The sequence below is a fragment of the Serinus canaria genome, chromosome 26, assembly GCF_022539315.1.
Source record: "Serinus canaria isolate serCan28SL12 chromosome 26, serCan2020, whole genome shotgun sequence".
NCBI lineage: Eukaryota > Metazoa > Chordata > Aves > Passeriformes > Fringillidae > Serinus > Serinus canaria.
The window spans coordinates 4,427,471-4,454,083 of record NC_066339.1 but is presented as its reverse complement, the minus strand read 5'-3'; the positions used below and the strand labels follow the sequence as shown (position 1 = coordinate 4,454,083).

At 55.0% G+C, this 26,613-nt stretch overlaps 1 protein-coding gene across 5 annotated transcripts in view; it reads left to right on the top strand.

Annotated features, from left to right (window-relative positions):
- The window catches only part of FOXP4 (forkhead box P4), a 58,503-nt gene that overhangs the window by 12,039 nt on the left and 19,851 nt on the right, over positions 1-26,613 (top strand). For 4 of the 5 annotated variants that reach the window (XM_050985156.1, XM_050985154.1, XM_050985157.1 and 1 more), the window contains exons 2-6: positions 4,994-5,191; positions 6,458-6,674; positions 15,178-15,267; positions 22,463-22,585; positions 24,244-24,330. In XM_050985156.1, coding sequence (XP_050841113.1) covers positions 6,474-6,674; positions 15,178-15,267; positions 22,463-22,585; positions 24,244-24,330 — 501 coding nt within the window. In that variant the 5' untranslated portion in view covers positions 4,994-5,191; positions 6,458-6,473. The remainder of the gene's footprint in view (positions 1-4,993; positions 5,192-6,457; positions 6,675-15,177; positions 15,268-22,462; positions 22,586-24,243; positions 24,331-26,613) is intronic. The other variant, XM_050985155.1, reaches the window with a different exon arrangement.

Below are 26,613 nucleotides of genomic sequence, written 5' to 3'. Positions count from 1 at the left end.
GGACATTATAAAACTCGGCCTTTTCTCTCTTTTTTTTTTTTTTTTTTTATTTTAAAGATATTATTTTTACTCATCTCATAAAATAAAATAAATGAATAAAACTTGCTCTCGCTCTCTCTCTCTCTCTCCCCGCCCTCATCCTCCATTCCCTCTGAGTTCCTCTCGGATGAAAAACCCTTTTTTTCCCTTCCTTTCTCTCATCCCTCTTTCCTATAACTTCTGAGAAAGAAAAGTTGGGGCTTTTAGCAATTTCTCGGCGGCCAAGGTCCGTCTTTCTTCCTTTCTTTAACGGGGGATATTGGATATTTCATTTGAATCTCCTTTTTTTCAATTAAAAGTGCCCCGTTCCTGCTCTTCCAGCTGCTCCATTCTCCTGCCCTGCCTCGGCAGCCGGAGAAGCGATTTTCCTTTCTTTAATATTTCAGCTCTTCCCCTGAGACGGGCTGCCTGCCTTATTTTTTTTTTTTTTTAATAGACTTTTTCTCCCTCTATTAAACTTTTCCAATCTTCGTCCCTTTTTTTTTTTTCCCTTCCCACCTCTTTAAACAAAAAAAAAAAAAAAAAAAAGAAAAAAAGCACATTAAAAAAAATCCAGGAAAAGTTATAAAATGGGAAGAACTGGGTCATTCAGGAAGTTATTGAAATAACTTCAAAATTAGGCTTCACTTTCACTCTCCTTGGAGTGGTTCTGCCTTTGGATCCAGTCTCCTCACTGAGGGCCTCTCCTGCTCCTGTGTGGGGTCACCAAGGATTTTGGGGCTGGGGAGAGGCTGACCCTGATCCATGGGCACAGGAGGGAGTTTTGGGATCTTTGAATTCCCACTTGGATCGTGTTGGGCTGAAGGAAAACAAGTTTTTAGGTGGATGAGAAATGAGGGGATGCAGGGCTGGACCTGGCACTGTGGTGGCTGATGTGGCTCCACAGGGGCTTCCTGGGTTCTGGGGAGTGCCCCCAGCCTGCTCCCAGTGGGAATCCTGCAGGATTTGGGCACTGGGCCTGCATTCCAGACTGATGGGACACAGGTATTGGACCTTCAACCACACCTGATGGGGTACAGGTACCAAACCTGCATCCCTACCTGATGGGACACAGGTATTGGACCTCAACCACCCTGATGGGGCACTGGTACCAAACCTTCATCCTGACCCACTGGGACGCAGGTTCTGGTTCTGCATCCCAACCCACCAGGACATGGGTACCAAACCTGCACCCCAACCTGGTGGGACAGGAGTTCTGGACCTGCATCTCAGCCTGATGGGGTTTGGGTACCAAACCTTCATCCTGACCCACTGGGACATGGACCAGACCTGCATCCCAATCTAGTGGGACATGGGTACCAAACCTTCATCCTGGCTGGGACATGGATACCAGACCTGCATCCCCACCTGATGGGACACTGGTGGTTGACCTCCGTCCTGGCCCACAGGAAGCTTCATGACCCCCACAGTGACCCATGGTGGGTGCAGAGACCCCCAGCACCCACCGAGGGGCTGCCCTGGCTCCCCACGTGTGGTGGCTCTGGAGCAGCGAGGTGGGAGCCCCGTGCTCCACGTCACTATTTAATTAGACATCCCTGATTAACAAAACTTGGCGTTAGGCTTCCTCCTGCCCTCATCTTTCCTGGCTCCGAATCAATGGCTTTGATATGCTAATTAGGGAGTAATTTAATTTCAAAAGGCCGCAATTAACAAGGGTGTTGTGGACATGCTGTAGTTAAGCAGCGTAATCTAATTTGCATTAGTAACAAGCAGGGACTAATTAGAAGCTTAATTAGACACTTAGACGGCTCTTGTGTTTACTTTCTTAATGAGATGGAGTGGGGTTCCTTTTTTTTTTAATCTTTTCAAGAGCACAGCGAGGGAAGCAGGGATGGAGCAGGATGGGGCAGCCCGGCACGTGCTCCAGGATGGAGCAGCAGCCCCGCGGTCCCAACACCGGCCTGGCCACCTCCAGCCAGTCCCACACCCACTCCGGGAGGGGTTTTGTATTCCTCGAAGCTTGGAAGGGAATGGGAGAGGTGCCAGGCAGGCGTTGGTGTCTCTGGGATCTCCTGTGGGCTTGGCTGCACTCGGGGCAGCTCTGGAGAGCCAGGGATGCTCCGGGCGTGATGGGTTTTGGAGAGGCAGGTGGGGCTTGCCAGGAGCACAGGAACCATCCCAGGGTTTCCCATGTTGGAGTCCTCACGCTTCCAGGTGCTCTCCAGCTCTCTGAGTGAGCTGATCCAAGGATCCCTGATTTTTGGGAGCTGTGGCCATCCCTGCCTGGTTTCCGCAGAGCAGCGAAGGCTCCTCGCTGCCTGCCAGTCCCTGGTGCCCACGAGTGCAGCTGGGCTGGGCTGGCACCGAGGCAGGGGGTGAAGGTGAAGCACCAGAGGTTGGCTCTTCCCAGAGAAGTTGCTGGGAGTGAGATGAAAGTGGGAGATGAAAGTGCCCAGAGGTGAGATCCCATTAAAGCAGTGCCTGGGCTTAGCCGGTCCCTGGTTCCTTAAATATCTTCTAATTTACAGTAATGCTCCGGATTCGTCTCAGCTCCCCCAGACTTTTATTTTAATCCCCTTTCCACATTTCCATGTGTTTATGTGTTAATTAAAGGGTAAAAAGCCACTCTTGGAGCAATCCTGGGCTGCTGCTTCTCTTCCAGCGAAGCCTTTTAGGATTAGCAGCCGCTTCCTAAAGCCTCGCGGTGCCGGAGCAGGACGGGCAGGTTGCTCAACTTTCCATAGCTGGGAGCAGATCCAGTGCCTGGGATCCAGCTTTCCTGAGTGTTCTTCTCCTTCCAGCTGTGCAGAGGAGCATCCTGCAGATTTCTGAGGGCTCTGGGGGGGTTTGCTGGGTCTGTGCTCCTTTGGGATCTGCTGGTACCCAGGGGAGAGGCCGCCTGCTCCCCTCCGTGTCCTGGCCAGGCTGGAGCTGGGAGGAAGGCTCTGGAATATTGCATTAGGACTGGGATGACTCTGGAATGTTGCTTTGGGACTGGGATGTGGTGGGAGGGGTGGGAACAGCCTCTGGAATGTCTCAGTGGCAGTTTGTGTGTCACCTGTGCTGTCCCATGGAGATGTGATGGGTGACTTTTCCCAGTGGTGTTTCCCACTGTTATTCCTCATCCCTCCCTCCTGGGCGATGGTTGAGGAGTTCCTGGAGTTTGTGGCTGGGGTCACCCAGGGCAGGGTAACCCACAGTGGTTGGGGATGGGGACTCAAGGACAGGGACAGCGGGGTGGAGGTGACACTGGGTCCGTGTGTGGCCCACAAAGGGCAGCCCAAAATTACAGAGCTGCCGAGGGCTGCGGTGATGAGGATAATGAAAAATAGGGAAAGCTGCTGAAATTGGTGTTGGGGCAGTGGTTTCTGAGGAGCTCGTGGTGTGGCTGTGGCTGTTCCAGCAAGCCCTGGGAGGTGCCATAGAGTTTTCCTGTCCTTGGAATCAGGTGGAGCAGTGGCATTGCTTCGGACAGGTCTGGATGGCCCAAAATTCCTTGGGAGTTTTTTGGGGCAGAATCGCTGCTTCATCTGCTCTTGCTGCTCCTAAAATCCCACCTCCATTGCTTTGAGCCCATGGCTTTGGTCTCACCTCCATGCTCATCCTTCCCTTCTGGAAGGCTCCATGGCACTGCCAGGCTCCCTGGCACGGTGTTCCCACGGGAATCGTGGCACCAAGTCCCCAGCCCCTGCTCCAAGCCCCTCCCTCCCAGGGAAGCTCCGGGCATCCATCAGGCTGTTAATTGCGCTAATTAGAGAGTGCGGAGGTGTTAATTGGAAAACGCTGGGATGGTGCCTGTTTGCGGGAGGGATGGATGTCAATAAACCGGGATTGATGACTGGGATGGAGCGTGTTCCGCGCAGGTTAGCTGCGAGTCGGGGGATGTCAAGGAAATGTTACTGCTCAGATGAAGCAATTGTTAATTAAAAGCCACGGTAATTAATACCCCCTCGTTGCCATATGGTCCTGCCGAAGGAAGGCAGGGGGATTCGTTGCTCCGTTTGTAATTCTCCGTTTCCTTCCCTTTGTCCTGCGGAAGGTGCGTGGTTGGATAAAAGGGGGGGAACAAAAAACGCAGAGCGGTGGTTCAGCGAGTCTGAAATGGTAATTAATGGTAATTAACGATCCATTTGTGCAGCTTCTGTTGCTGTTGCCGTTGGAGGGGGCTCCTCCCTCCCCTTTTAACCAAACCCACCCTTTCCCTCTGGATGTGGGTGTTGTTGGATCTTCCCGCTGACTGTCTGGGCACCGTCCCTGCCTCTCTGCCTGGGGGAAGGTCTGATCCTGCTGAGCCCCTCTGGATGCCGTGGAGGAGAATCCCTGGAATACTGCTTGTGTTTGAACTGCCAGGGATGAGCAGCAGGAGCCGGGATGCTGCGGATCCCTCCTGGCTCTGTGCAGGGCTGCACGTGTGCTCTGGCATCGTTCAGCCCAGTTCTGCTCTTCCCACTCATCCCAGATCCGTCCTGGCTGGAAAAGTGCTTGTTCCTAATTTAAATCCACTTTATAACCTCGCAGACATCGCCTTCGTTTTATTTTTTCCCCCCCCCCTTTTTTTTTTTCTTTAAGGTTTTGTAAAACTTTTTATAGGAATGGAAATATTTCCATTATTATGATGATGACTTTCTTTTATGACTTCCCTCGCAGCGTTGTTGGGATCCCAGACACTCCAGCATCCCAGAGGGGTTTGGGAATGGGAAGTGGAGTTTTACAGGACTTGGAGAGGGAACTCAGCTGGCCCGGTGTCCCCAGCTCCGGGAATCACCCGGGCTGCAGGAATCTGCTCCAGCATCCCGCCTCTGGCAGGGGCTGGAACCACCAGAGCGAGCCCACGGCTCCTCCACCAGCAGAGATTTCCTCCTAATTCCCAACAGTTAAACTCCAGTTTATGCCCGAAGCCAGGAAAGTTTTACATCCTTTCCAAAACTGTCTTTTTTCTTTTTTTTTTTCTTTTTTTTCCCTTTTTTAATACTTCCTGTTGTAACTCTGGATATTCCTGTTCTCCATGTAAAAGTCAAATCCCTGCTGGAATCCTGATGAGTTTCTGACCCTGGCGATGCTGTTGGAGTGTCGGACACGAAGCGTTCCCCGTGGGGCCTCGTGGATTTCAGAGGGAAAACGGGAACAGGAACAGCAATAATTTCATATTTCTGAACTTGGAATCCTTGAAATTCAAAGTGGGAAAGGAAATAATGCAGTTTTAAGGAAAAAGGTGAGGGGTTTATTCCAGATTTTTGCTGCTGAGGCAGCATCCTGTCAGCATCCCATCCTTGGGAAGCGGCTCCAACCAAACCCAAATCCCAGTAATCCCCTTAACCTTGAGCTGTCCCACAGCCACCGGTGTGTCACCCCCAGAGCCCTGGGACAGTGGGAGGGAGCCAGGAGCTCCCCTTGGGAATGGATGTCACTCATATCCCCTGCGGAAATGACTTTTGAAATGCAGATAATCTCCAACATGCAAATGAGCAGCGCGCTGCTCCCTGTTTAATATGAATGATCAGCCCCTGAATAGCGATTATTACACGCCACATTTCAGCAATTATGTTGTTCCTGGTTTGTCTCGCTGCCTTTTGGGGTGTGGAGGGGGGAAAGAGGGTGGAAAGGGGAAGGGGGGTGGTGTTTTTTCATCCCATCTCTCTGGTTTTGTTCCCGTCTTGTTACAAACTCCGCGAGCGGCGGTGGGTGAGCGCTGAGCCCGTGCTGGTGGGATGGAGGGGTGTGGAGATGAAACTGCTTCTCCATGGAGGAGAAACTGCTTCTCCATGTCTTGGGAAGGAGGGAGAGACCCTCACTCCTGGATGGATTCTGTGCTGCCACTTTTCTGTGTCAGGGCTGGATGTGGCAGAGGCCAGTGCTGGCTGTGCTGGTGCTGTTTGCTCCAGTGCCAGCCCAAATCCAGGAGTTTCTCCCAGAAAAAGGCACCCTCAGCTTCACAACCACCAACCTGGCACTCATCCGAGCCCACTGAGCAAAAACTGGGAGAAGGGAAGGATTTTCCAGCCCGTGTTCTGCCGGGCTCTCGTTCCCACATCCCAGCTCTGCCGTTCTTTGGGTTTCCTCAGCCCAGCACCTTCTGCCAGGTGGTTTTTCCAGCTGGGAACTGGTGGTTTGCTGGGAGATGAAGCGCTTGGAGGGAATGTTCCGACTTTGTTAGGGTTTTTCAGGGTGGAATACGAGGTGCGGGTTCTCTGCGTCTCGCTGGGGCTTCGGGTATGCTCTCACCATGAAATACTTTGGGGTTTGGGGAAAACAAACGGATTCCTGGAGCTCTGTGCCTTGCACCAGGCTCAGGGAAAGCTGGAATTGTGAGTTTTCCTAAGGACTGGGTTGCACTTTGCCTAGGGATGTGCACCGTGCTTGCAGCAGCTCCCACATTTATTTTTTATTTTATTTTTCGGGGCGAACCGAACGCGGCTCAAACCCAACCGGGATCAGCCACCTCAGCCCCCGTTCTCAGGCTCTCCTCTCCCCTCTTTAGGTCCTGCTAGCGAGTCATGATGGTTGAATCTGCCTCGGAGACGATCCGCTCCACGCCCAGCTCGGCGCAGAACGGGGTGAGCAGCCTGAGCAATCAGCCCGATGGCGGCGGCGGCAGCGGGGGCGGCCCCGGGGGCGGCGGCCGCGACGGAGCCGCCGGAGCCGAGGCCAACGGAGAGATGAGCCCCGTGGAGCTCCTGCACTTCCAGCAGCAGCAGGTAATGGGGGACATTCAACCTGTTCCTCCAAAGCTGGCTGACACAGGCAGCGGGGTCCTGCGAGGATGCGGTTTGGGGACAACGTCGGGTTTTGGTGTGATTTGGGTTGGGTTGTGCCAGGTTTGGCCATTCGTGGTGGAGCTGTCCCAAAAATCAAGGGTTTGTCCTTGTCCCACGTCCCTTGGGAAGCAGAGTTGATCCATCCCTGGGGATGGAGTTTGTTGGTTTTTTCCTGCCTGCTCTGCCCCCCCGTCAATCCGAGGCGCTGGGACACCAAAAACCTTGGCAGTCACACCAAGAGCAGGTCCTGCCTGAGAGGATTTTGGTTTTCCAGGAGCTGCTTTCCCATTCCCAGGGGCTCCTGGAGATTGAAGCTCACCCACACGGCCCAGGACACGTGTGACAGTGACACGTGTGTGCAGCAGCTCTGGATGTGCCCCTGGTGTGTCCCCTGCCACACACAGCCCTGGGGACGTGCCTGCAGCTTACCTTTCCAAACAAACTTTGGCCAAAAAACATCAATTTCCCTGCTCGGCTACTAAATAAGGCAATGATCCCTCGCCTCGTACGGAGATCGCCTCCCTGAGCCATAAATTCCAGCGTGAAAGCTGTAAAAAATTGCTGTGTCTGATACTTTAGTAGGGAGTGCTGTAAATCCATTACCTGGATAACAGGCGTTCCGCACGCCGCTAAGCCCCTGTTCCCCGCATCCAAAGGGTAATCATGCGTGTAATGCTGCTGCCAGTGCCCCTCTGAGGAGCTCCCTGCTCTCCCTCCCGGAATTCCAGCGGATAACAGGAGATCTGTGTCCCCCCTCCCAGCCAAAAAGATGCAAATGGTGGCTGTGAAATGGGAGATCTCCTGCAGAAAATCGGGTTTTTCCTTCTCGTGGATGCTCATGTTTCGTTTCACCCCCGTGGTGTTTCTCCTGGTGGATTGAACTTCCAAAAAAACCAAGTGACACCTCCAGCCACAGCACCTGGGGAAAGGGGGAGGACTTATCCCGAGGATGATCCATCTTCCTGCTCCAGGGAGCAGGCTGAGCACCAGCTGGGGTCAGGAATAAATGTCCCCACAGCGGGAGTTTTGGACAATTAGGTGCTTGATGGAGGCTTTGCTCCATCCCCGGGAGCATCCAGCGTTCTCCCCGGGCTCTTGGATGGCTGGGCTCTTCCGTGTGCTCACTCCCTCATCCTGGAATGGCAGCACTCCATCCTGATTCTCGTTGAGCTTTGTGAAACCCCACCAAGAAACCTTGGGGAGCCTGCAGGGCTGGGAGCCTGTGTCTCATCCTGGTGGGCCCAAAGCTCTGTGTCTGCGGGGATTTCCGTGCCCAGATTCCATTTGTGACCTTTTCCAGCACTTGTGACCTCGCTGCTTTTACAAGAGTGAGGCCAGACAGGTTTTTGCAGGGAATTTTTGGGTTCAAGCTGCTCTGCAGGGGTGCTGCCTCGAGGTGGGTGGGATGTTGAGGCCATGGGGGCGTTGTGGGGTGCTCAGGGACCTTGTTTTGGGGTGTCCCTGGAGACAGGGTCACCCAGCTCTCAACATTCCCTCATCCATCCATCCATCCTCATCCTTCCCAATCCACACCTGGCAGGGGAGAGCCTGAAGGGGAGAGCAGGCGGCCCGGTGGGGTGTGGAAAGGGCATCCCCTCCCCTTCCTCCCTCCTCCTCCTCCTCTCCCTCCCTCTCCCCGGCCCGGGGGCTGGCGCTGGGGTTAAATCCCTGCATTTCAATGCTCGGGACGGGGCTGAAAAGCCTCAATAGCTCACACCAGCTTTGTGCAGGGGCTGGCGGAGGGGAGAGGTCGCCCGGGGGCACCGGGGGGGGGGGGGTGGGGGGGGTGGGGGGGGGGCAGCCCCCGGCCCGGGACCCCCCCCGCCCCCGCTGTTGCTGTGGGAACGTGGAGGGACCTCCAGCACTGCCGGGCTCCAAAGGGATCTGCCAGGCTGGGTCTGCCTGGAATTCCTGGGGCGGAAAGGGGGAAAAGGAAAAGGGAAGGAAAGGAAAGGAAAAGAGGAAGGGAAAGGGAAAGGAAAGTGAAAGAGGAGGAAGGGAAGAAGGAAAGGAAAGGGAAATGGAAAGGAGAAGGGAAAGGACAGGGACAGGAAGAAAGGAAAGGAAAGGAACGAAAGGAGAAGGAAAGGCAGGACTGAAAGCAAGGAAAGGAAGGAACGAAAGGACAGAGGAAGCACATGGCGACAGGAAGCATGACGAGTGCCCAGTAACGGAAAGGCACGGAGCAACGGCGAAAGTCGAGGGAACGCATGAATGAGCTAGCAAGGGGCATGGGGTGCTGGGGGTGGCACATCCCTCTGGTGGGGAATCCTCTGCTTTTTTAGGAGTGGGAATAAAGCTCTGCTCAGCCACGATTTGGGGTTTTCCAGGGTGGTTTTTATTTTGCAGAATTGCTGCAGAGAATTCCAACTTTTAGCCAGCAGCCGGTGTTTGAATCCATGGGGTGCAGGGAGATGGGGTCACTGCAGGTTTGGGGTGCAGGGAATGGAGGGAAAGGATGGAAAAAGATCCTTGCAGACAGGGCAGAGTTCCACATGGAGAACCCAAATCCGTGGAAACCTCGAGGAGCAGGGATGTCCTGGGAGAAGCAAGGGGACAATCCCCGAGTCTGGCACCCCACAGGAGCTCCTTCCAGCTCTAAACCCATGGCAAAGGAGCCAGCTGGAAAATCCAGCTGCTCTGGGCTTGGTTTATGGTGCAAAAAATACCCAAAAAATTGCAGTGTGCTGCAGACAGACGTCAAAGAAACGGGGAGGAATAAACAAAAATAAGGCTTGTTTTGGAGAAGGAGCAAACGGGACTTTTTTGGGAGTTGGGGAAGGGTGTGGAGGGGGAGGAGAGGCACTTTGCTGCCCTGGGAGAGATACCATTCCATAAAACATGTGATCACATCTCAAATATATTGTGTAATCCTCTATTATTAGGGTATTTAAGATAAAAACGAGGCCGGAGCACTTAAGTGAAACTCATCTCTCTCCTCACTTCCCTGATTCATATTTAATATTTCACTGAGCACAAATGCAGGAGCAGTTTTCCCTTTTTTCCCCCCCTTTTTTTTGCCCCCCAGTCCCGTTCCCCCCCCCTTTTTCTCCCCCTTTTCTCCTCCCCCTTTTTCTCCCCCTTTTTTCTCTCCCCCTTTTTCTCCCCCTTTTTCTCCCCCTTTTTCTCCCCCTTTTTCTCCCCCTTTTTCTCCCCTTCCCCCCTTTCTCCCCCTTTTTCTCCCCTTTTTCTCCCCCTTTTTTCCTGTTTTTCCCCCCTTTTTTCCTGTTTTTTCCCCTTTTTCCCATGGGGTGGGGTTGTCAGGAGGGTGTTCCTTGTCCTCTTAATTAGTGGGGCTGGGTTTAACCCCTCACCTGTGAGGATTGAGGAGTCAGGAGCAGAGGAATAAAATCCAGGAGCACTGGAGCAGGGCAGAACAGCTGGGGCTGGGCCACAGACACGGAGCTGGGTGTAAAAAGGGATTTTTTTCTTCATTTTCCTGTGAGGAATTGTGTCATTTTTTATTTTTTTTTGTTCATTTGGATTTCTTGGAGCCATTTGGTTCTGGTTAAGCGAGGCCAGGGCTGGGCTGGTGGAAGTGCTCCCTCAATATGGCATCATTTACTGTTAATATCCAGCTAAAAATATCCCTCTGTGTGTTGTTTTAATGGCTCTAATTCTGGAATGTGACGATGTCATTTTTATGAGGTTAGTGTAAAAAATCTTCCTTTTTCTTTTTTTTTTTTTTTTTTACCATTTTTTTTCAGCCCTTCCCAACCTCTCTCCACCCTCCAAAAGGATCCGAGGGAAAAGGGAAGATAAAAATTCCTTCCCTCCCTCTTTCCATGTGAAGTTCTTGCTGTAATGGAATTTTTCAGGTGGTTTTTTTCCTCTTTTTGGAAGGTAAAACACCATACCAAGCTCTGATCCAGGTGGAAAATCCCTCAGCTGATTTTGGGCAGCTCTTCCCAGCTGGAATTAAAAACTCCATCCTCATAAAGTGAAATATCTGGTGAAGGAGGCACTTTCAAATACCCCAATCAAGATTTTCCTTTAGTTTGGATTGATTTTTATTATTTTGGTTTGATTTTTTTTGGTGGGGGAGGCTGTGGCCCCTCCTTTTCAGATGACCCATGGGTGTCTCCATGCTCTCCAAACTTTTCTTTTTTTTTTTGGAGCTCCTGACCCATTTTTTCCCCAATCAGGAGGCCTCAGAGAGGCTCTGCTGGGGCAGGTTTTGAGGAGGAAAAGGCAGGGATGAGGATTAATCCCACATTAATCCGAGGTGTGGGGTGAGGCAGCTCTCCCTGGGCCATGCCAGGTTTGGTTTGGGTTTTTTTGTCTGGTGTTTCCCTGTGGCAGAAAGGGGAGTTTGGGGTGTTTGCCATGGAAAAATGGGTAAAAATCAGCCCAAATCTGCCCTTGCTGGGGTCTGGAGAAACATCCAGGGCTGGAGGGGGAAAAAATCAGGATAATGCTCAGGTAGGCTGGGTGGAAGTTGGAAAAAGGGGAAAAAACAGGAAAAAAGGGGGGGAGAAAATGGGGAAAAAGTAGGAAAAAAGGAGGAAGGATAGGGGAAAAAAAAGAGGGGAAAAAAGGAAAAACTGCTGCTGGATTTGTGCTCAGTGAAATATTTAATATGAATCAGCTCCAGCTCCCCTGCTGGGGGGTGTCTGGAGTTGGGGATGGTTGGGAGAATTTGGGGTCTGAGGGGAGGGATGAGCACCCCTGGGGGGGATCCTGGGGGCAGCAGGTCCTGGCAGGGTGCACTGACCCCCTCCCCATCCCAGCACACACCTTCCAGCACCTCCCACCTCTCCCTGCAGTCCCAGGTGTGTTCCACATCCCAGGAACGTTCTGGAAACGTCCAGATCCCATCAGAGGTCCCATCCTCTTCCTCACCCTGCACTGTGCTGCTCCTGGGGAGGGCAGAGCCAAACCACAGCAGCCCTGGCTGTGGCTGAGACAAACTTCATTCTGGGATCATCTGCAAGGATTTTCTGGGATCTTTCCCAAGCTTCATTCTGGGATCTTTCCCAAACTTCATTCTGGGATCTTTTGCAAAGTTTTTCTAGGATCATTTGGTGATCAGAGGAAGTTTGACACAAGGAATTCATTCTCCATTCTGCCTGATGTGTTGATGACTCCTGAATATCAGCAGGCATTGGGATTTGGGTTAATTTTTATTTTTAAATCATTTTCCCTCTGGTTCACAGAGGTAAAATCCCATCTACTCCTACAGGGAAACTCTTCCTTCTGCTTCCCACCTCCTCAGCCCCAAGGAGAGGCTCTGACTGACGGAAATCTTCATCCCCCCACCACTGGGCTGCACCTCCTGCCTTGTTTGGGCAACAAATGCAGCTGACAGGTGGCTCTGCCTCCTGAAATTCCATCCTGGGTGCTCCACGTGCTCTGTCCAGGTTTCCATCCATGTCTGAGACACCTCCAGCAGGTTCCATCTCTGCCTGAGGGAACCTCCAGGTTCCATCCCTGCCTGAGGGATCCTGAAGGTTCCATCCCTGCCTGAGGGATCCTGCAGGTTCCATCCCTGCCTGAGGGATCCTGCAGGTTCCATCCCTGCCTGAGGGATCCTCCAGGTTCCATCCCTGCCTGAGGGATCCTGCAGGTTCCATCCCTGTCTGAGGGATCCAGCAGGTTCCATCCCTGCCTGAGGGACCTGCCCCAGGTTCCATCCCTGCCTGAGGGATCCTGCAGTAGGTTCCATCTCTGAGGGATCCTGCAGCAGGTTCCATCTCTGAGGGATCCTGCAGCAGGTTCCATCCCTGTCTGAGCAGGTTCCATCCCTGCCTGAGCAGGTTCCATCCCTGTCCTGAGCAGGTTCCATCCCTGTCTGAGGGATCCTGCAGGTTCCATCCCTGCCTGAGCAGGTTCCATCCCTGTCTGAGGGATCCTCCAGGTTCCCTCCCTGCCTGCAGCCGAGCCCACCTCCGGATCGAGAAGGGGCAGAGGCAATGGAGGGAGGGGGCAGCTCCGGGCGCTTGCCAGAGAGGCCCCTGTGTGCAATTGTGAGGCCGTGTCGGGTTTTTTTCCCCTGTAAATCTTTGTAATTTCGTGCTTCAGAGCACACCAAAGTGAGGGAGCCAGCGGGGAGTGAATTAAATTCCCCCCTGAGAGGCGGCGCCGGGGCCTCGCTGCCACCCCGGGCCCGCCGGGCCTTGGGAAGGGAAATCTGAAGTTTGGGAAGAGAAATTCCGGGAGAAACCTCGTGCAGCACTTTTTGTGTGCTGGAGAAGTTTTGTGCAGCACTTTTGGTGTGCTGGAATCCCGTTCCTGAGGCTTTTCCCCCTGTTTTTCATCCCTTTCTGCATTGATTTTTGCCAGGCCGGGGCAAGGCCCTGCCCTGGCTGGGTCTCCTCTGTGAGGGGGTGCTTGTAAAAATGGCAGGAATTTCACATGGAGAAGCCAAATCCATGGAAAACTCTGCTAAAAGACGCTTGGAAAAGCAGCTAAAGCTCAGGGATTTGCTGTGGGGATGTGGGAGGCAGCTCCAGCACCCATCCTGGTGGGAGCCTCGGGCCTGAGCTGCCATCAAGTGGATTCCTCCACCTTGGCTTTTAACTGGAATTACTGTTTTCATTTCCAAAAGTAATTAAAATATCAGACCTTGAGCTGTCATAACTGTCACAGGGTTTTTGTGCTCGCATTACCGATGCACATCTATCCCTGGTAATAACAGGGAAAATAAAATGCCCTGAAGAAAAAAGAAAACGTTGGGGCTGAGGCAGCTTTGGGATCAGGATCGTGGGATTTTTCCCTCAGTGATTCCCAGCAGTGAATTGCAGAGTTTGTCCTCGAGGATCTGAGTTTTGAGTTGTTTGGATAAAGGAAGTTTGGAAGTTGTGGGTTGGGGGGTGTTCAGTGGCCACTGAACAGCTCAATCCTGGGACACAGCTCTGGTAATTCACCACAGGAATTGGAAATTAGCATCCGTTTCCTTATAAAATTCCTCAGGTTTTGATTTTCTTGGGGCTCTGTGGTTCGTGTGAGTGACAAACACTGCCCAGTGCTGTGTTTGGTTTGGGCCTCCTGCTATGAAATTACAATTTTTTAATGAATTAAGGCTGGGTGTGTTAAACCCTTTGCTCTCATCCTCCAGCTGGAAATTCCCTCTCATTTTCCAGGTGCCCTGGTGGTGCCTGTCCAGCTGCACAGAGAGGGCCAGGTGGGTTTTCCACCCCAAGGTGTAACACAGCTGGGGCACCCTGTGCCCTTCCCGAGAGTTCCCTTGTGCAGAGGAGCCACAGGGAGGACCTGAAACGGGATCTAAAACACAGGGAATGACTTTTCATGGATGCTCCATTTGAGGAGGGGCTCTGGGTCGGGGTTCTGTGGGTTTGCATTGACTGGTGAGGCGTGTGGGGATTTGTGGGGGGAAGAAGGGTGGAAATTTTTCAGAGATGTGCCCAAAAAATACCCAGAAGGAAGGAAAAGAATCCTTGTAAAGCAGAAATAAGGAGCAAACAGGTCTGGGAGCACTGGGTTGTTTTCCTCAGAGCTTTACTCCTTTTCCTGGCTCCCAAGCTCTTTTCTCTCAGCCCATTTTTCCTCCTCATCTCTTCACAGGATTTTCCTTAATTTCCCATTTTCTCCAGCTGCTCACAGTGCTGGGCGTGGCTCTCTTGTACCTGTGTTTTTCACAAGTGCATTTTATCAATTTCTGTTGTTTTTTCCCCTATTTTTGTGTGATTCCCAGTGGGATTTTTGTGGGATTCCCTGTAAAAAACTTGAAGAACTCATCACTTGTTCCAGGCAACCCCCCTAAAAACAATCAGGTTTCATGGTGGTCACTTGTGTGGAGTGCTGAGCACCTCCTGGATCCCCCTCACATCCACTGAGACACACTCCTGGATTGATCCAGGCTGGAATCCTGCACTTCACCCAAACCTGACTGGTGACTGGAACTTTCTGCTGCTCCAGTGCCACAATCCAATTAACCAAATTAAATACCCATGGTGGCTTTGGGCACAAGGGACAGCTGCAGGAAGGTGGTGGTGGCTCTGGAATAAATCAGCCAGGGGACAGATCCCCGAGTGGCTGGGCCAGGGCTGGGGTTTGGGAATGACCCTTGTGAGATGGGAATGCTGGAGCTGGTGGGGATTTTGGGAGAGGACAGGATTGTCCCCATGGGGGCTGGGAGAGGGCTGGTCTCTAGTGGGATGTACTGGTGGGAGTTTTGGGAGAGGACAGGATTGTCTGTCCCCATGGGGGCTGGGAGAGGGCTGGTCTATAGTGGGATGTACTGGTGGGGATTTTGGGAGAGGACAGGATTGTCCCCATGGGGGCTGGGAGAGTGCTGGTCTATAGTGGGATGTACTGGTGTGGCAGGAGAGAGCACTGGGGAGCGCTGCCCTCTCTGTGCATCAAACCCATCCCGTGAGGAAAATCCATGGAGAAGGAGGCAGAGCTGGAGGAGGAGGAGGAGGAGGAGGAGGAGGAGGAGGAGGGAGCCTTCCTCATGCCCACCCCTGTGTCTCTCTTGCAGGCTCTGCAGGTGGCTCGGCAGTTCCTGCTGCAGCAGGCCACGGGGCTCAGCTCCCCCAGCAGCAATGAGGGCAAGCAGCCAGCGGTGCAGGTGAGCCCCAAGTGTCCCCTGTCACCCCCTCACAAACCCCTGTCACCTCTGTGGCTGGAGCACTGCAGGAGTTAAATCCTCTGGAAACCTCCAGAAGTTTCTTGGGAGGTTTTTTTGGGTGTGGGAATGGTTGGGGAGGGGAGGTCACTGTGTGTCACCACTTTTTGGGACAATGTTTTGGAGATAAAGTTTCCCAGGGTTGGAGCTTCCCAGGATTGGTGCTGTGAGGGTGGCACAGGGCTGGAAAAGGGAACAATCCTTTGGGCTGGAGCCAGGGCAGGTCCTCCAGGATGGGACAGAGGCCCAGCTGGGATGGGGATTTGTGACACTGGCAGGAAAACGGGCTTTGGGTTGGCATATCCCGCTCCTGGAGGGATGGGGCACCTCCCTTTGCTCCCCTTCTCTGCCAGAGGAAAGGGACAGAAAATGGGCAGGAGAGGGGTGAAATCTGGAGAGAGGGGGAGGCAGGGAGAAGCAAAGCCCAAGCGATGGGAAGTGACAATTTAAATAGCTGTGCGGAGGGGCTCTCCCTTCAGGCTAATTAAATTTATCGGAGAACAGCAGGTTACCTTATTAGAGCCACGTGGGTTTAATTAACAAAGGAAAGTAATTAGCACAGGCGCTCTCGGAGCTGGAGGTCCTGCCTGTGCCAGGCTGAGCTGGGTGGCAGCAGGAGCCGGGCTGGGATGGGCAATCCCGGGATCCTCTCCAGGCTGGGAGTGCCAGGGCATGGCTGAGCCATCCGGCAGCAAATCCCAGAGCTGCCAGGGGTCAGGAGAGCCCAGAACCCCCCGGGCTGGGAAACAGCAGCTGGGTGGGAGCAGTGGGAATTAGTCAGGGCTCCTACGGCACAAACAGGCGGCTTTTTCCAGCGGTGCCGGCAGGAAGGAAATGCAGTCACTGCATGGAAAATGTCTGCAGAGGACAAAGGCGGCGAGGGTGAAGTCAGATTCCGGTAACCGGCGCCTCGCTCCCCGCCGTGGGTGTGTGTCCCTGCACTCCTCCTCCTCCTGCTGCTGCTGCTGATCCCTCCTTGCTCTCCCTGGCATTCCCGGCTGGATGCAGCCGAACATCCCGTGCTGCTCCCCAGCCTCCCCTCCCTGCCTGCCCATCTGGCCAGCGGCTTTTGCCGGAGAGAACTGGATCTCCTTCCTCTCTCTCTCCCTCCCTCACTCCCTCCCCTCCTCCCTTTTTTCTCTCTCTCCGTGTTGCAAAAAGGACTTGTGAAAGTTGTAGACGTGAGTCAGAAATAGCTCATAACTCAGCAGCGCCCGGCGATCCCTCCCCCCGCGGCCCCGCCGGCAGCTGGAGCGGGATCTGACCGAGGGGAGATAGGGGATTAAGCAGACTCCTTTGAAAGGAAGTTTATCTAAGGCACCGTGGTGTGGATGAGACTGGCCAGGACGGCTGCAGGAGGAGGAGGAGGAGGAAGGCTGGGTCCCAGCACAGCTCTCCTTGGCTTGCAGGCAGCGGGAAGCGCAGCAGGATGGGAGTGTTTGGGAATTGGGGTGTCCTTGGGGTGCCAGCCCGGGTTGCTGCCTGTGGATGTGCAGCCCCACAAGTTTGGGAATGGATTTCCACATCCGTGGGGAATTTTGTCTCTCCCTCAGCTCTCTGCTAGCTGGGTCCTGGTCCTCAATCCTGGAGGAATGAGCAGGAGGGTCCCAGTGCTGGCAGGGAGAGCAGGAGACCCCCATGCTTGCCCACACTGTGCCCTCTCCTTGTCACCCTGCTCAGTTTTGGGGCACCAGGCCAGCAGGATTAATGACATTCCCAACAGCCTGAGTTTAAAAACAAGCAGGGAGCTGCTGGGCTCAGCAGCATCTTGGATTGGGGTTTTCTTTTGGAGTAGGGACCCTCTTCCCACAGATGCCTGGAGGTGTGTGTGGACAGTCTCATGTTGTCACTCCAGTTACAGCTGCAGGAAAGGGAAAAAAAAGCCCCAAAACCCCATCCTTGGGTGTTCTAAAACATTTTAAAGTAGTTTTATTTCTTTAAAACTTTAAAACTCTTGAAAGCTTGGTGGGCACTGACAAAATGTTGCTTTTGGGGGCTTTTGGTGTTGCAGGGCGTTGTCATCTTGGGATGATGGGAGCAGCAGATCCCCCTGGGATCCAGGAAAACCCAAGAGAGGAGGAGGTGCTGGGAAAGCAGCACCCCGAGCTGTCAGTGCTGGCTTGGAGGCACCTGGGAATGATGGGGTGCCCTCTTTGGGTGCCCTCAGGCTGCCTCTGCTGGGATCAAGTGGCTGGAAGGGGAGAGGGGCTGGAGGGCACCCGGGGAAGGGAGGAGAGGAGTTTGGAGCAAACTGCGGGAAATTGCTTTTCTTTTGTCTGCTGCAGCGGGGAGGGCAGCAGAGCGGAAAAGTGTATTTTGTTGATTTGAAACTTGAGTGAAATGGGTAATGAAGACAGATCAATACCAGCCCTTCTGCCTTCCCTCTCTGGGAAAAAAAAAACCCAGCAGCAGCAGCCCATCCGTCTGGGCTCGCACCAAGGTTCTTCCATCTGAACTTGGAGCATCCCTGTCTGTCCCTGCTCCATCCCAAAGCCCCCAGCTCTGCCAGCCTGGTGCCACTGCCACCATCCCACTCTGGGATTGCTGTTTTGGGTTCACAGAGGAGCAAAGTCACTTTAATCCCTGTAGAATCATCGGTGACAGAGCTGAGCCAGCACCCCGTGCTCATGGAGGGGACACAGAGGGACCCTGCTTGGGTGGTGCTGGGGGCAGGAGGCTCAGTGGTGTCACCTCTACTGCCACTGTCCCCAAGCAGTGACTGGAGCCCAGCCAGGTGTGATTGGGGCAGCAGGAAGGCTGCACTAACGAGGATGTGCTAATGAGGATGCTCTAACGAGGATACACATTGGGCTGATCATGCTGGGGATTGATTCCTCCTTTTCTTCACAGGAAGCTGAACATCAGGGCCTGGTGTCCTCCATGCTGGTGTCCCCTCATCTGCTCACCCTGCTGCCACCCCACCCCAGGCTCTTGAGCCTTTGATGCTGGGGCTGTTCAGAGTGTTCCTAAAATTGCTCCTAAAACCACCCACAGCCTCAAAACCCAGCCTGGCACGTGGGGCTGAGCTTCATTTCTCCTCTGACCCTAGGCAGATTTCTGTGCCTTGTCTCATCCCAGCCTGCTGAGGTCTAGGGGTGGCACAGCAGCGTTTGGGTGGCCCTGTGCCACCCCTCGGGGTTTGTAAGCCATGGCTGGGGTCACCTCGGTGTCAGTGGCATCACTGCCTGGCCCCGGGCACTGGGAGCACTCCCAGACTGTCTGAGCCAGCTGGATCTTGGAGCTCACCCAGGGATGCTGAGTGCAGGAAGGGAGGCCAGGATGTGCCAGGAGGGTTGGGGTTGCTCTTGTCCTGTGAGAATTGGGTGCTCTGGGGTAGGATTTGCTCATCCCCTGCCCTTAAAACAGCACAACTCGAAGCTGCTTTTGGTGGTTGTTTCCTCCCTTCTGTTCCCAGTCTCCTCAATTTGTTTCTGTTTGGTTTGGATTGGAAAAGAGCGGTTAAAATTAGAAAAAAACAGCACAAACATGTTTTCTGCTGTTTCTAACTGGGAGTTATACCCCAGGATTGGATCAGAGCAGGGAAGTGCAGCCCTGAGCTCTGTGGGAAACCAGGAGCACCCTCTGCAGAGAGAGAGGGGTGCTCATCCCCATGATCCCAGAGCCAGCAGGGATGGGGAGATGAGGGGTGCTCATCCCCACAATCCCAGAGCCAGCAGGGATGGAGAGGTGAGGGGTGCTCATCCCCACAATCCCAGAGCCAGCAGGGATGGGGGGAGAGGGGGTGCTCATCCCCACAATGCCAGAGCCAGCAGGGATTGGGGGACGAGGTCTGGGCTCTGTGGTTGAGGCATGGAGCAGGAGCTGCCCCTTCCCATCGTGGCGGTGACATGCAGCCCTTGGGGACGCGGTGGCTCCTGCGGTGACCTCCCAGCCTGGGTGACAGCAGAGCAGGGATGTTCAGAGGCTGATGGAGGATGTCCCCAGGCTGTGCCAAACCAGCTGTCCCCAGGGTCAGGAGGGCACTGTCCCTCTGATGACAACCCCGTGGTGCTGCCAGCCAAGGCTGCCAGGCTGTGGCTTCCCCTGCTCTGCCTCGTGCCTGGGAGTTCAATCCTCTTCCTGTAAAAACAACCCAAAAAAATCCAGGAACAATTTCTCAAGAGCCTCGTTCCCCATCCTGCCTCTCTCCACACAGCCAAGTCCTGCTTCCCTCAGCTGGCTTTGGCTCGGAGAGGGAATATTCCCTGGAATACCTGCCTGCTTTTCCACCCACTGCCTGCTGCTCCCTCCCCATCCTCTGGCACGGGGATTCCAGCCGGGCCCGCCTGGAAAAGCAGCCCCTGGAGATGCTGCTGGCCGGCCCGAGCAGCGCCGGCTGTTTCTGGGAGCAGCCAGAGCTGTTAGTAAGCAGTTTCTGCGGGGTGGCAGCCGGCCAAGGCGTGAGTCAAACCCTTCCTGACTCGATGTCTGGCAGATGCCAGCTCGTGACGCGTCGGGCTGGTCCCCAGCCACTGCTGCTGCGGCTCCGGGGCTGCTGCCGGGACCTGCTTCCCCAGGGATGTGCTGGCTGCAGGGACATTTCCTGGCTGCTCCCGTGCCTGGGGGTGGAGGCAGCTGGGTGGCACTCACCCCTCAGCTGGGTGGCACTCACCCCTCACAGCCCTTGTGCTGCTCTGGTGTCCCGGGCTGGTGGCAGCTGGGTGATACTCACCCCTCACAGCCCCTGTGCTGCTCTGCCTGGCACCCTTCAGCTCTCACCTGCATCCCAGATTTTAAGGCAGTTGCTGCCCAGATCCTGCTGTTCTCCAGGGATGCCAGGCTGGCCTCATATCCTGCCACAGGAATCTTGTCACTGAGGGCCGTGGCTGCAGGTGAAGGGGTGTCCCAGGGCCATCCCTGTGGGGCTTTTGGCCAGGTTGGGATGGACATTTCCAACACCATTTCCATTCCCATCTCGTTTTGCCAGAGCAGCAGCTTTCCCTGTTCCTAAGAGAGGCAGCTGGCATTGTCACCAGAGCTTGGGACAGAAACCCCCCAGCACTGGGGTTTGCTGGCCCACATTGGGGTCAAGGCAGAGCTGGAACATTCCCAGCACTGGGGCGTGGGATGAAAGGGAGTAACTGTAAGAGGGAATTTCGTCTTTTACCAAAAGTTGCTCCTTTCCCTGGAAACCTTAACTGGGAGAGGAACGTTTTCCACACTGTGGAGAAATTCTTCATGGGAACCAAGGAAGCAGCAGAGCTCAGATGCCCCTCTCAAGTTCACCCCATTCCCACCTCACCCCCACACGGATCCACCACCATTTCTCCGTGTCAGCTCCGCATCCAAGCGGGGCAGGGGGGGGAGGAAAAAAAAAAAAGCCATTTAATGCAGACAAAGGTTGTATGAAAATATAATTCTGCTTTTGTTAGCAGCCATCAAACTCTAAAAAGCGTCACTTTTGTTTTCTTGTAACATTGTGAAAACCTCGTGTCGGATCGAGAGCTGGGGCCCTCTCGACTAATCGCCTCTCCTTTGTGTTTTTAGATTATAGGGGCAATTAGTGTTGTCAAAACCTCTGGCAATTCTCTTTGCTCTTGACAGGGTGTCAGTCCGCTGGGCGAGAAATGGAAGGTGTTATAACTCTCCGGTAATTAGGATGCCTCCGATTTGAAAATGCCAGCAAACGTGTTCGAGGGGCCGCGGGAGGGGGCGGGGAGCCCGCCCGGGCTGGGGGGGATGTGGAGGAGCAATTAATTAGGGGCTCTCATTCCGAGCACGTTGCTGGCTGATGAATTGGCAGAGGGAAATTAGCAGCGCTCCCTCGCTCTCCTCGCCAGCTTCCCTCCTGCCCAGATGTTCGCCCAGGGCTTGGCACAGCTGGCTGAGAGCACCTGGGTGCCCAAACAGCAGCTCTTCACTGGGTGCTGGTGCCACGGGGGGCTCGGGGCTCTCGGGTGGGTGCTGGGGCTCTTCCTGAGCTCCAACCCTTGGGTGGGAAGTCGGAGGAGTTAATCGATAGCTCTGCCACGGAGGTGGCTGGAGGGGGAAACGCTGGTGACAAACAGAGCTCGCCCCGTGGCCGACGCCTCCCCGCAGCAGAATGCCTGAGTAAATAGATAAGGCTTTGCAATCTCCCTTGAAGGTCAGCTGGACACCCATCACAGATGGGAGGGACTGCACGGGGCCACCCTGTGCTCCCATCCCCAATGGGGTGGCTGCAAGGGGTCCGGGCTGGCAGGAACCAGGCTCTCAGGGGGACTTTGCTGGGTTTCTCTGCTCTTTTGAGGTCCTGAGATCTTGGGCTGAGGGGCTGAGGAGTTGTTTAGTTTGGATCAGAACAGGGTCCTTGGCGTGCAGCTGGATCCTGCCCCATCCCACATGCCAAGGAGCTGCTGCCTCTTCCTGGCATCCCCTGGAAGAGCTCGTGGCTGCTGGTGGCTCCTGACCAGCAATTCTTATTTGCTTTCTCAGGAATATGAGGCATCCAGGAGGGTCATTAAATTGCAATGAGGCCCAAATCCTGCCCAGAGCCTCAGGAAGGGCTTTGGGCTGGTGGGATTGGGGGAAGGCCAGGACAAGGCAGCTCCTGATGGCTCCATCCGGGCATTGCTCCACCTGGGCAGGACCCAGCAGGGCTGGGATCCATCACTGACACCTTCCCAGGAGCTTTGCCCGGGGTGTGGACCCGTGTTTTGATAACCAAAGGCAGGGGCTGGCAGGTTCCCTCGGCCCTCCCTCCTCTTGGCACAGTAATTGCAGGAGTTACTGGTGTCAGCTGGAGGTAAAGCTTTGATGTGTCTGGAGAACCCCGTAACCTCTTCCTCAGCACTCTGCTCTGCAGATATTTGGGTGATCAGTATCTTCCCACTTCCCTGGCGTTTCCCTGCACCCTTCCCATGCTCCCAGCAGGGGAGGGAGCTGTGGTTTGATGCCCAGTTCCCCCAGCTAAATTGCATTTAAAGAAGAGCTCTCAGCTTGCAGGGGGACCTCATGGTTCAGGAAGCTCCATCTGGTGCCAGCAGCACCATGGGACATCTCCTGCCATTGCCACGTCCCAGGGGACAGACAGTGGCTTCATCCAGAGGTGACAGAGACGTGGGGGACACGGAGGATGCTCTGGGAGGGGCACTGTTGGTGTTTGGGGTGAGTTGCACAGGTCGGGGTTGGGAGTGGTGACGTTTCCTTGCTGTCACAGGTCCCCGTGTCCGTGGCCATGATGTCCCCGCAGATGATCACGCCACAGCAGATGCAGCAGATCCTGTCCCCACCCCAGCTCCAGGCCCTCCTGCAGCAGCAGCAGGCAATAATGCTGCAACAGGTAAGGCTGCACTGGAGCTGAACCCAGCCAGGCAGTTCCCACCGGGCTCTGGGAATGCTGGGGTTTGTTGGAGGCAGGAAAAGGGGTCCTTTCCTCCTTCTGCTTTCCACATATTCCCTTTGGGATTCCCAGCACATCCAGCGATGAAAAGAGCTGCAGGTGCTGCAGTGCTGGTGCTGCCACCCTGAGCCAGGGTCTCAAAACCTGCAAAATTCCTTCTCAAGGGCTGATTTGGGGAGAAGCCAGGTCAGCTCTTGGTTCAGTGTGCCCCAAGCAGAGCCCCCGTGGCCACTGCTGGGCTTTGGGCAGTGCCTATGTCCAGCTCCAGAGCTGAGGTTTGTTTCTCATGGCCCTGCTCGGCTTTTCCAGAGATTTTAGTCGGATGGGGAGGGAAGAAAAAGGAGGAGAAGGAAAAAGAAACAGATTTCCACTCTGAAACAAAATATGTCTGCTTGGGTAAACAGCTCCCGGCAGCGGGAAGGAGGGAGAGAGGGAGAAACCCCACAAGCATCCTCCACACCCTTCCTCCTGCCTCCAGTACCTGTTTACTCCAAACAGGCTGATAAGGATTCAAGGTTGGCCCCAGGGAAAGAACAAAGGGTAAACACTACCCTGGGTGGGTCCTTCCACAAGCCTCTTTGGAGCCGGATAAAGAAACACGTTTGACTGCAAATTAAACAACCCAGGCCGGAATAGCTCACATTCTCCACCGGCAGCAAACCAAACATCACACCTCTCACCCCTGACCCAATGTTCCTGCTCCCAGCCCGGCCACTCTGCAGCTCCCTGGCTCGGGCTGGCTCGGGGGTAAACACCCAGCCCCTCCAAACCTGTTCTCAGACACAAACAGCCGCTGGCTGCTGGCAGCCCCGGGCTGATAAAGGCTTCCCAGCATCCCCAGGGACATTCCTGAGCCCCTGAGAGGGGCTGGGGGGGGTCTCACTGACCTCCCCGTGCCTTTCTCCCCCTCTCTGCACGCAGCAAATCCATCACCCACAGTTTATTTAGAGGCCAGGGTGAGAGCTGGTGGTGATGCTGGCAGGTCCCAGAGCTGCCTGTGGACCCTCTCTGGTGGCTCCCTGTGGATCCAGGGGGTTTATCCCTGTTTTAAACACCTCTGCTTTGATTTGAGGGGCTGTTTGACTGCAGGGCTGAACTCCCAGCTCTCACAGGCCAGGGGGTGAGGCTGCTCCTGGTCCTCCCCAGCTGGGACCCCACTGGCTCTCCCAGCACTTCTCAGGGGTGTTTTGGGGTCCCACCGTGCCCACACTGGGGTTTCCCCACCCTGAAGTGCTCTGTGATGTGCCAGAGCACCCCAGCCTGCTTTTCTCTCAAGGGACAGCGGGTTGGCATTAAAATAAACATCAGGGTGGGCACTGGGGGTGTTTGAGGGGTTCAAGGGCCTCCAGAGCCCTTGGCAATGCATGCCCAGGGTTCCTGTGCTGCCCTGACTCCCCTGGTGGGTGCTTTCCCTCCTGCCCTGCCCTGGGTGACACGGGGAGCCTGCCCTGGTGACAGTGCCAGGAGCTGGTGTGGCTGTGGCAAAGCCTGGGCACTGGGGTGGTGAGGTGGGCACAGAGTGGTGAGGTGGGCACAGGGTGGTGAGGTGGGCACAGGGTGGTCCCACTGCTGATCCCCTTGCTCTCTGCCCTTCCCAGCTGCAGGAATACTACAAGAAGCAGCAGGAGCAGCTTCACCTGCAGCTGTTGACCCAGCAGCAAGCCGGAAAGCAGCAACCCAAAGAGGTGAGCTGACCTGAGGGGCACCGGGCTGCCAGCAGAGTAAAACAAGGTGTGGGACAAGCCCCAGGGAGCCCATGGCAATGGGACATGGGACTTGCTGCTCTGGGGCTGCCAGGGTGACCTGTCCAGTCCCTGGGGGTTGTTCCTGTGCCACTCTCTCCATGTCCCTTCAAGCAGGGGTGTTGGGACTGTTTGTGGCCATCGCTCCTCCCAAAATCCAGCAGCCTCATGCACACCCAGCACTTGAAACTCATTTTTTTTGGCAAGGAGAGAAGATTTAAACCCAGGCTGTGTGTTGGGGTGGCACAACTGGCAAAGCCACACTGGCATCAGGGGACCAGGGTGGCTGCCCTGGCTCAGGGTCACCTGCTGCAGCCTCAGGCAGGCTCTCACTGGGGGTGTTAGTGCATTTACAGGGTCAGGGTTATCAGAACCATCTCCAGGAGCTGCTGGTGCTGGGGGAAATGGGGGAGGTGTAAATGTGAGCTTCCTCAAGGACTTTCCTGCTGGCCCTGGTGATGTTCTCTTGCAGCACTGAGCAGGGATATAATTAAGCTCTAACAAAGCGCTTGCTTAGCGGGCTCTGCTTTAAAAAGCTCGTGTTAACTTTTAATTAAATGGTACAGAGGAGATGGGAAATGTATCCAACAAGAAAGGGTGTAGCAGGGGGGGAGGGGTGTTGGATGCTGCTGGAGGGGTGTGTGTCCAGCTTTCCTGCTGGGAAAAGCACTGAGGGGTTCTCAGCAAGGGGATGTCAGTGTTTCACTTCCTCAAAATTCTTGGATAAGCTTTGGTTTCACCCCAGAAATTTGGGCAGCTGGTGCTCCCAAAGTCTGTGTTCGTGTTTGCCTGCTGGGAATGGTGATGCTGTGGCTTCCCTGACACTCAGGGAAGAGCTGGAGTGTCTGGGATGCCTCCACAGAGCCACCCTTGGATCTTTCCTGGAAACCCATGGCCAGATTTAATTCTGGCCCTGCTGCAGGATTTGTGAACCCAGCACATTCTGCTTCCCCTCCATCTGATTCCAAGGGCTCCTCTCCGTGAGTCAGCAGCTTGGAGTGGGATCTGCAGGTGGGAAGGACACCAGGAAGGAGCTGGGAGCAGGGGCAGAATCTCTGGGAGGAGCAGCTCTGATCTCCCTGGGAGCAGGGGCAGAATCTCCGGGAGGAGCAGATCTGATCTCCCCAGGAGCAGGGGCAGAATCTCCGGGAGGAGCAGATCTGATCTCCCCAGGAGCAGGGGCAGAATCTCCGGGAGGAGCAGCTCTGATCTCCCCAGGAGCAGGGGCAGAATCTCCGGGAGGAGCAGCTCTGATCTCCCCCAGAGCAGCATCTCCAGGGGGAGCAGCTCTGATATTCCCTGGGGAGTGCCCCAGAGAAGTGAAGGACAGACAAGAGGATGGAAATGTGTGGGAAGAGCCTGTCAGCATCATCCTGTCCCTAAGGATGAGGGGATGCTCTGTGTCCATGGGTGCTGGGCCACGCTGGGGCCATGAGGAAGGGGCAGAGCAAAGCAGCTGATCCATGAATCCATGCATCCCGCCAGGATGAGGCTGAGCTGGGGCACATCCCAGCCCTTCCTGGAGCATTTTCCTGTGCTGGGGTGTGAGGGCCACCCCCCAGCCTCCAGCAGCATCCTGGGTGAGGGGGAAACAAGGAGCTGTGCTGCAGCCCCTCACCCTCGTGCCTCCCATCCTGCTCCCCCCAGGACGCTTGGAGTGGGGTGCAGAGACCCCAAAATCCCCTGGGAGGGTCTCCCTGTGTCCCCAGAGCTGCCGAGGGCAGGGCTTGTCCCTGCGCTGAGGCAGGCAGGGTGGGGAGGGGGGGGCTGCTGGCTCCTAACCCCGGTGTCAGCTTAATGAAGTGCTGCTGTCAGTCCCGCGTGTCACGGCGCAAACTCCTCCTGATGTGCTCATAAATCAAAGTGACGGCGCCTCTTGGCCCGGTGGCTGCACCCACTCAGCTGCGTCTAATGCACGGTGATGCTGCAGACCCCCGGCCCCACGCCGGGAATGGGCTGGGGGAGCCAAGCCTTGGATAAGAATGGGCTGGGAACAGGCTGGGAATGAGCTGGGGGAGCCAAGCCTCGGTGATGCTGCAGATCTCCAGTCCCGAGCCGGGAATGTGTTGGGAATGGGCTGAGAATGAGCTGGGGGAGCCAAGCCTTGGATTTGAATGGGCTGGGAATGAAATGGGAATGAGCTGGGGGAGCCAAGCCTCAGTGATGCTGCAGACCCTCAGCTCCAAGCTGGGAATGTGCTGGGAAAGGCTTGGGAATGGGCTGGGA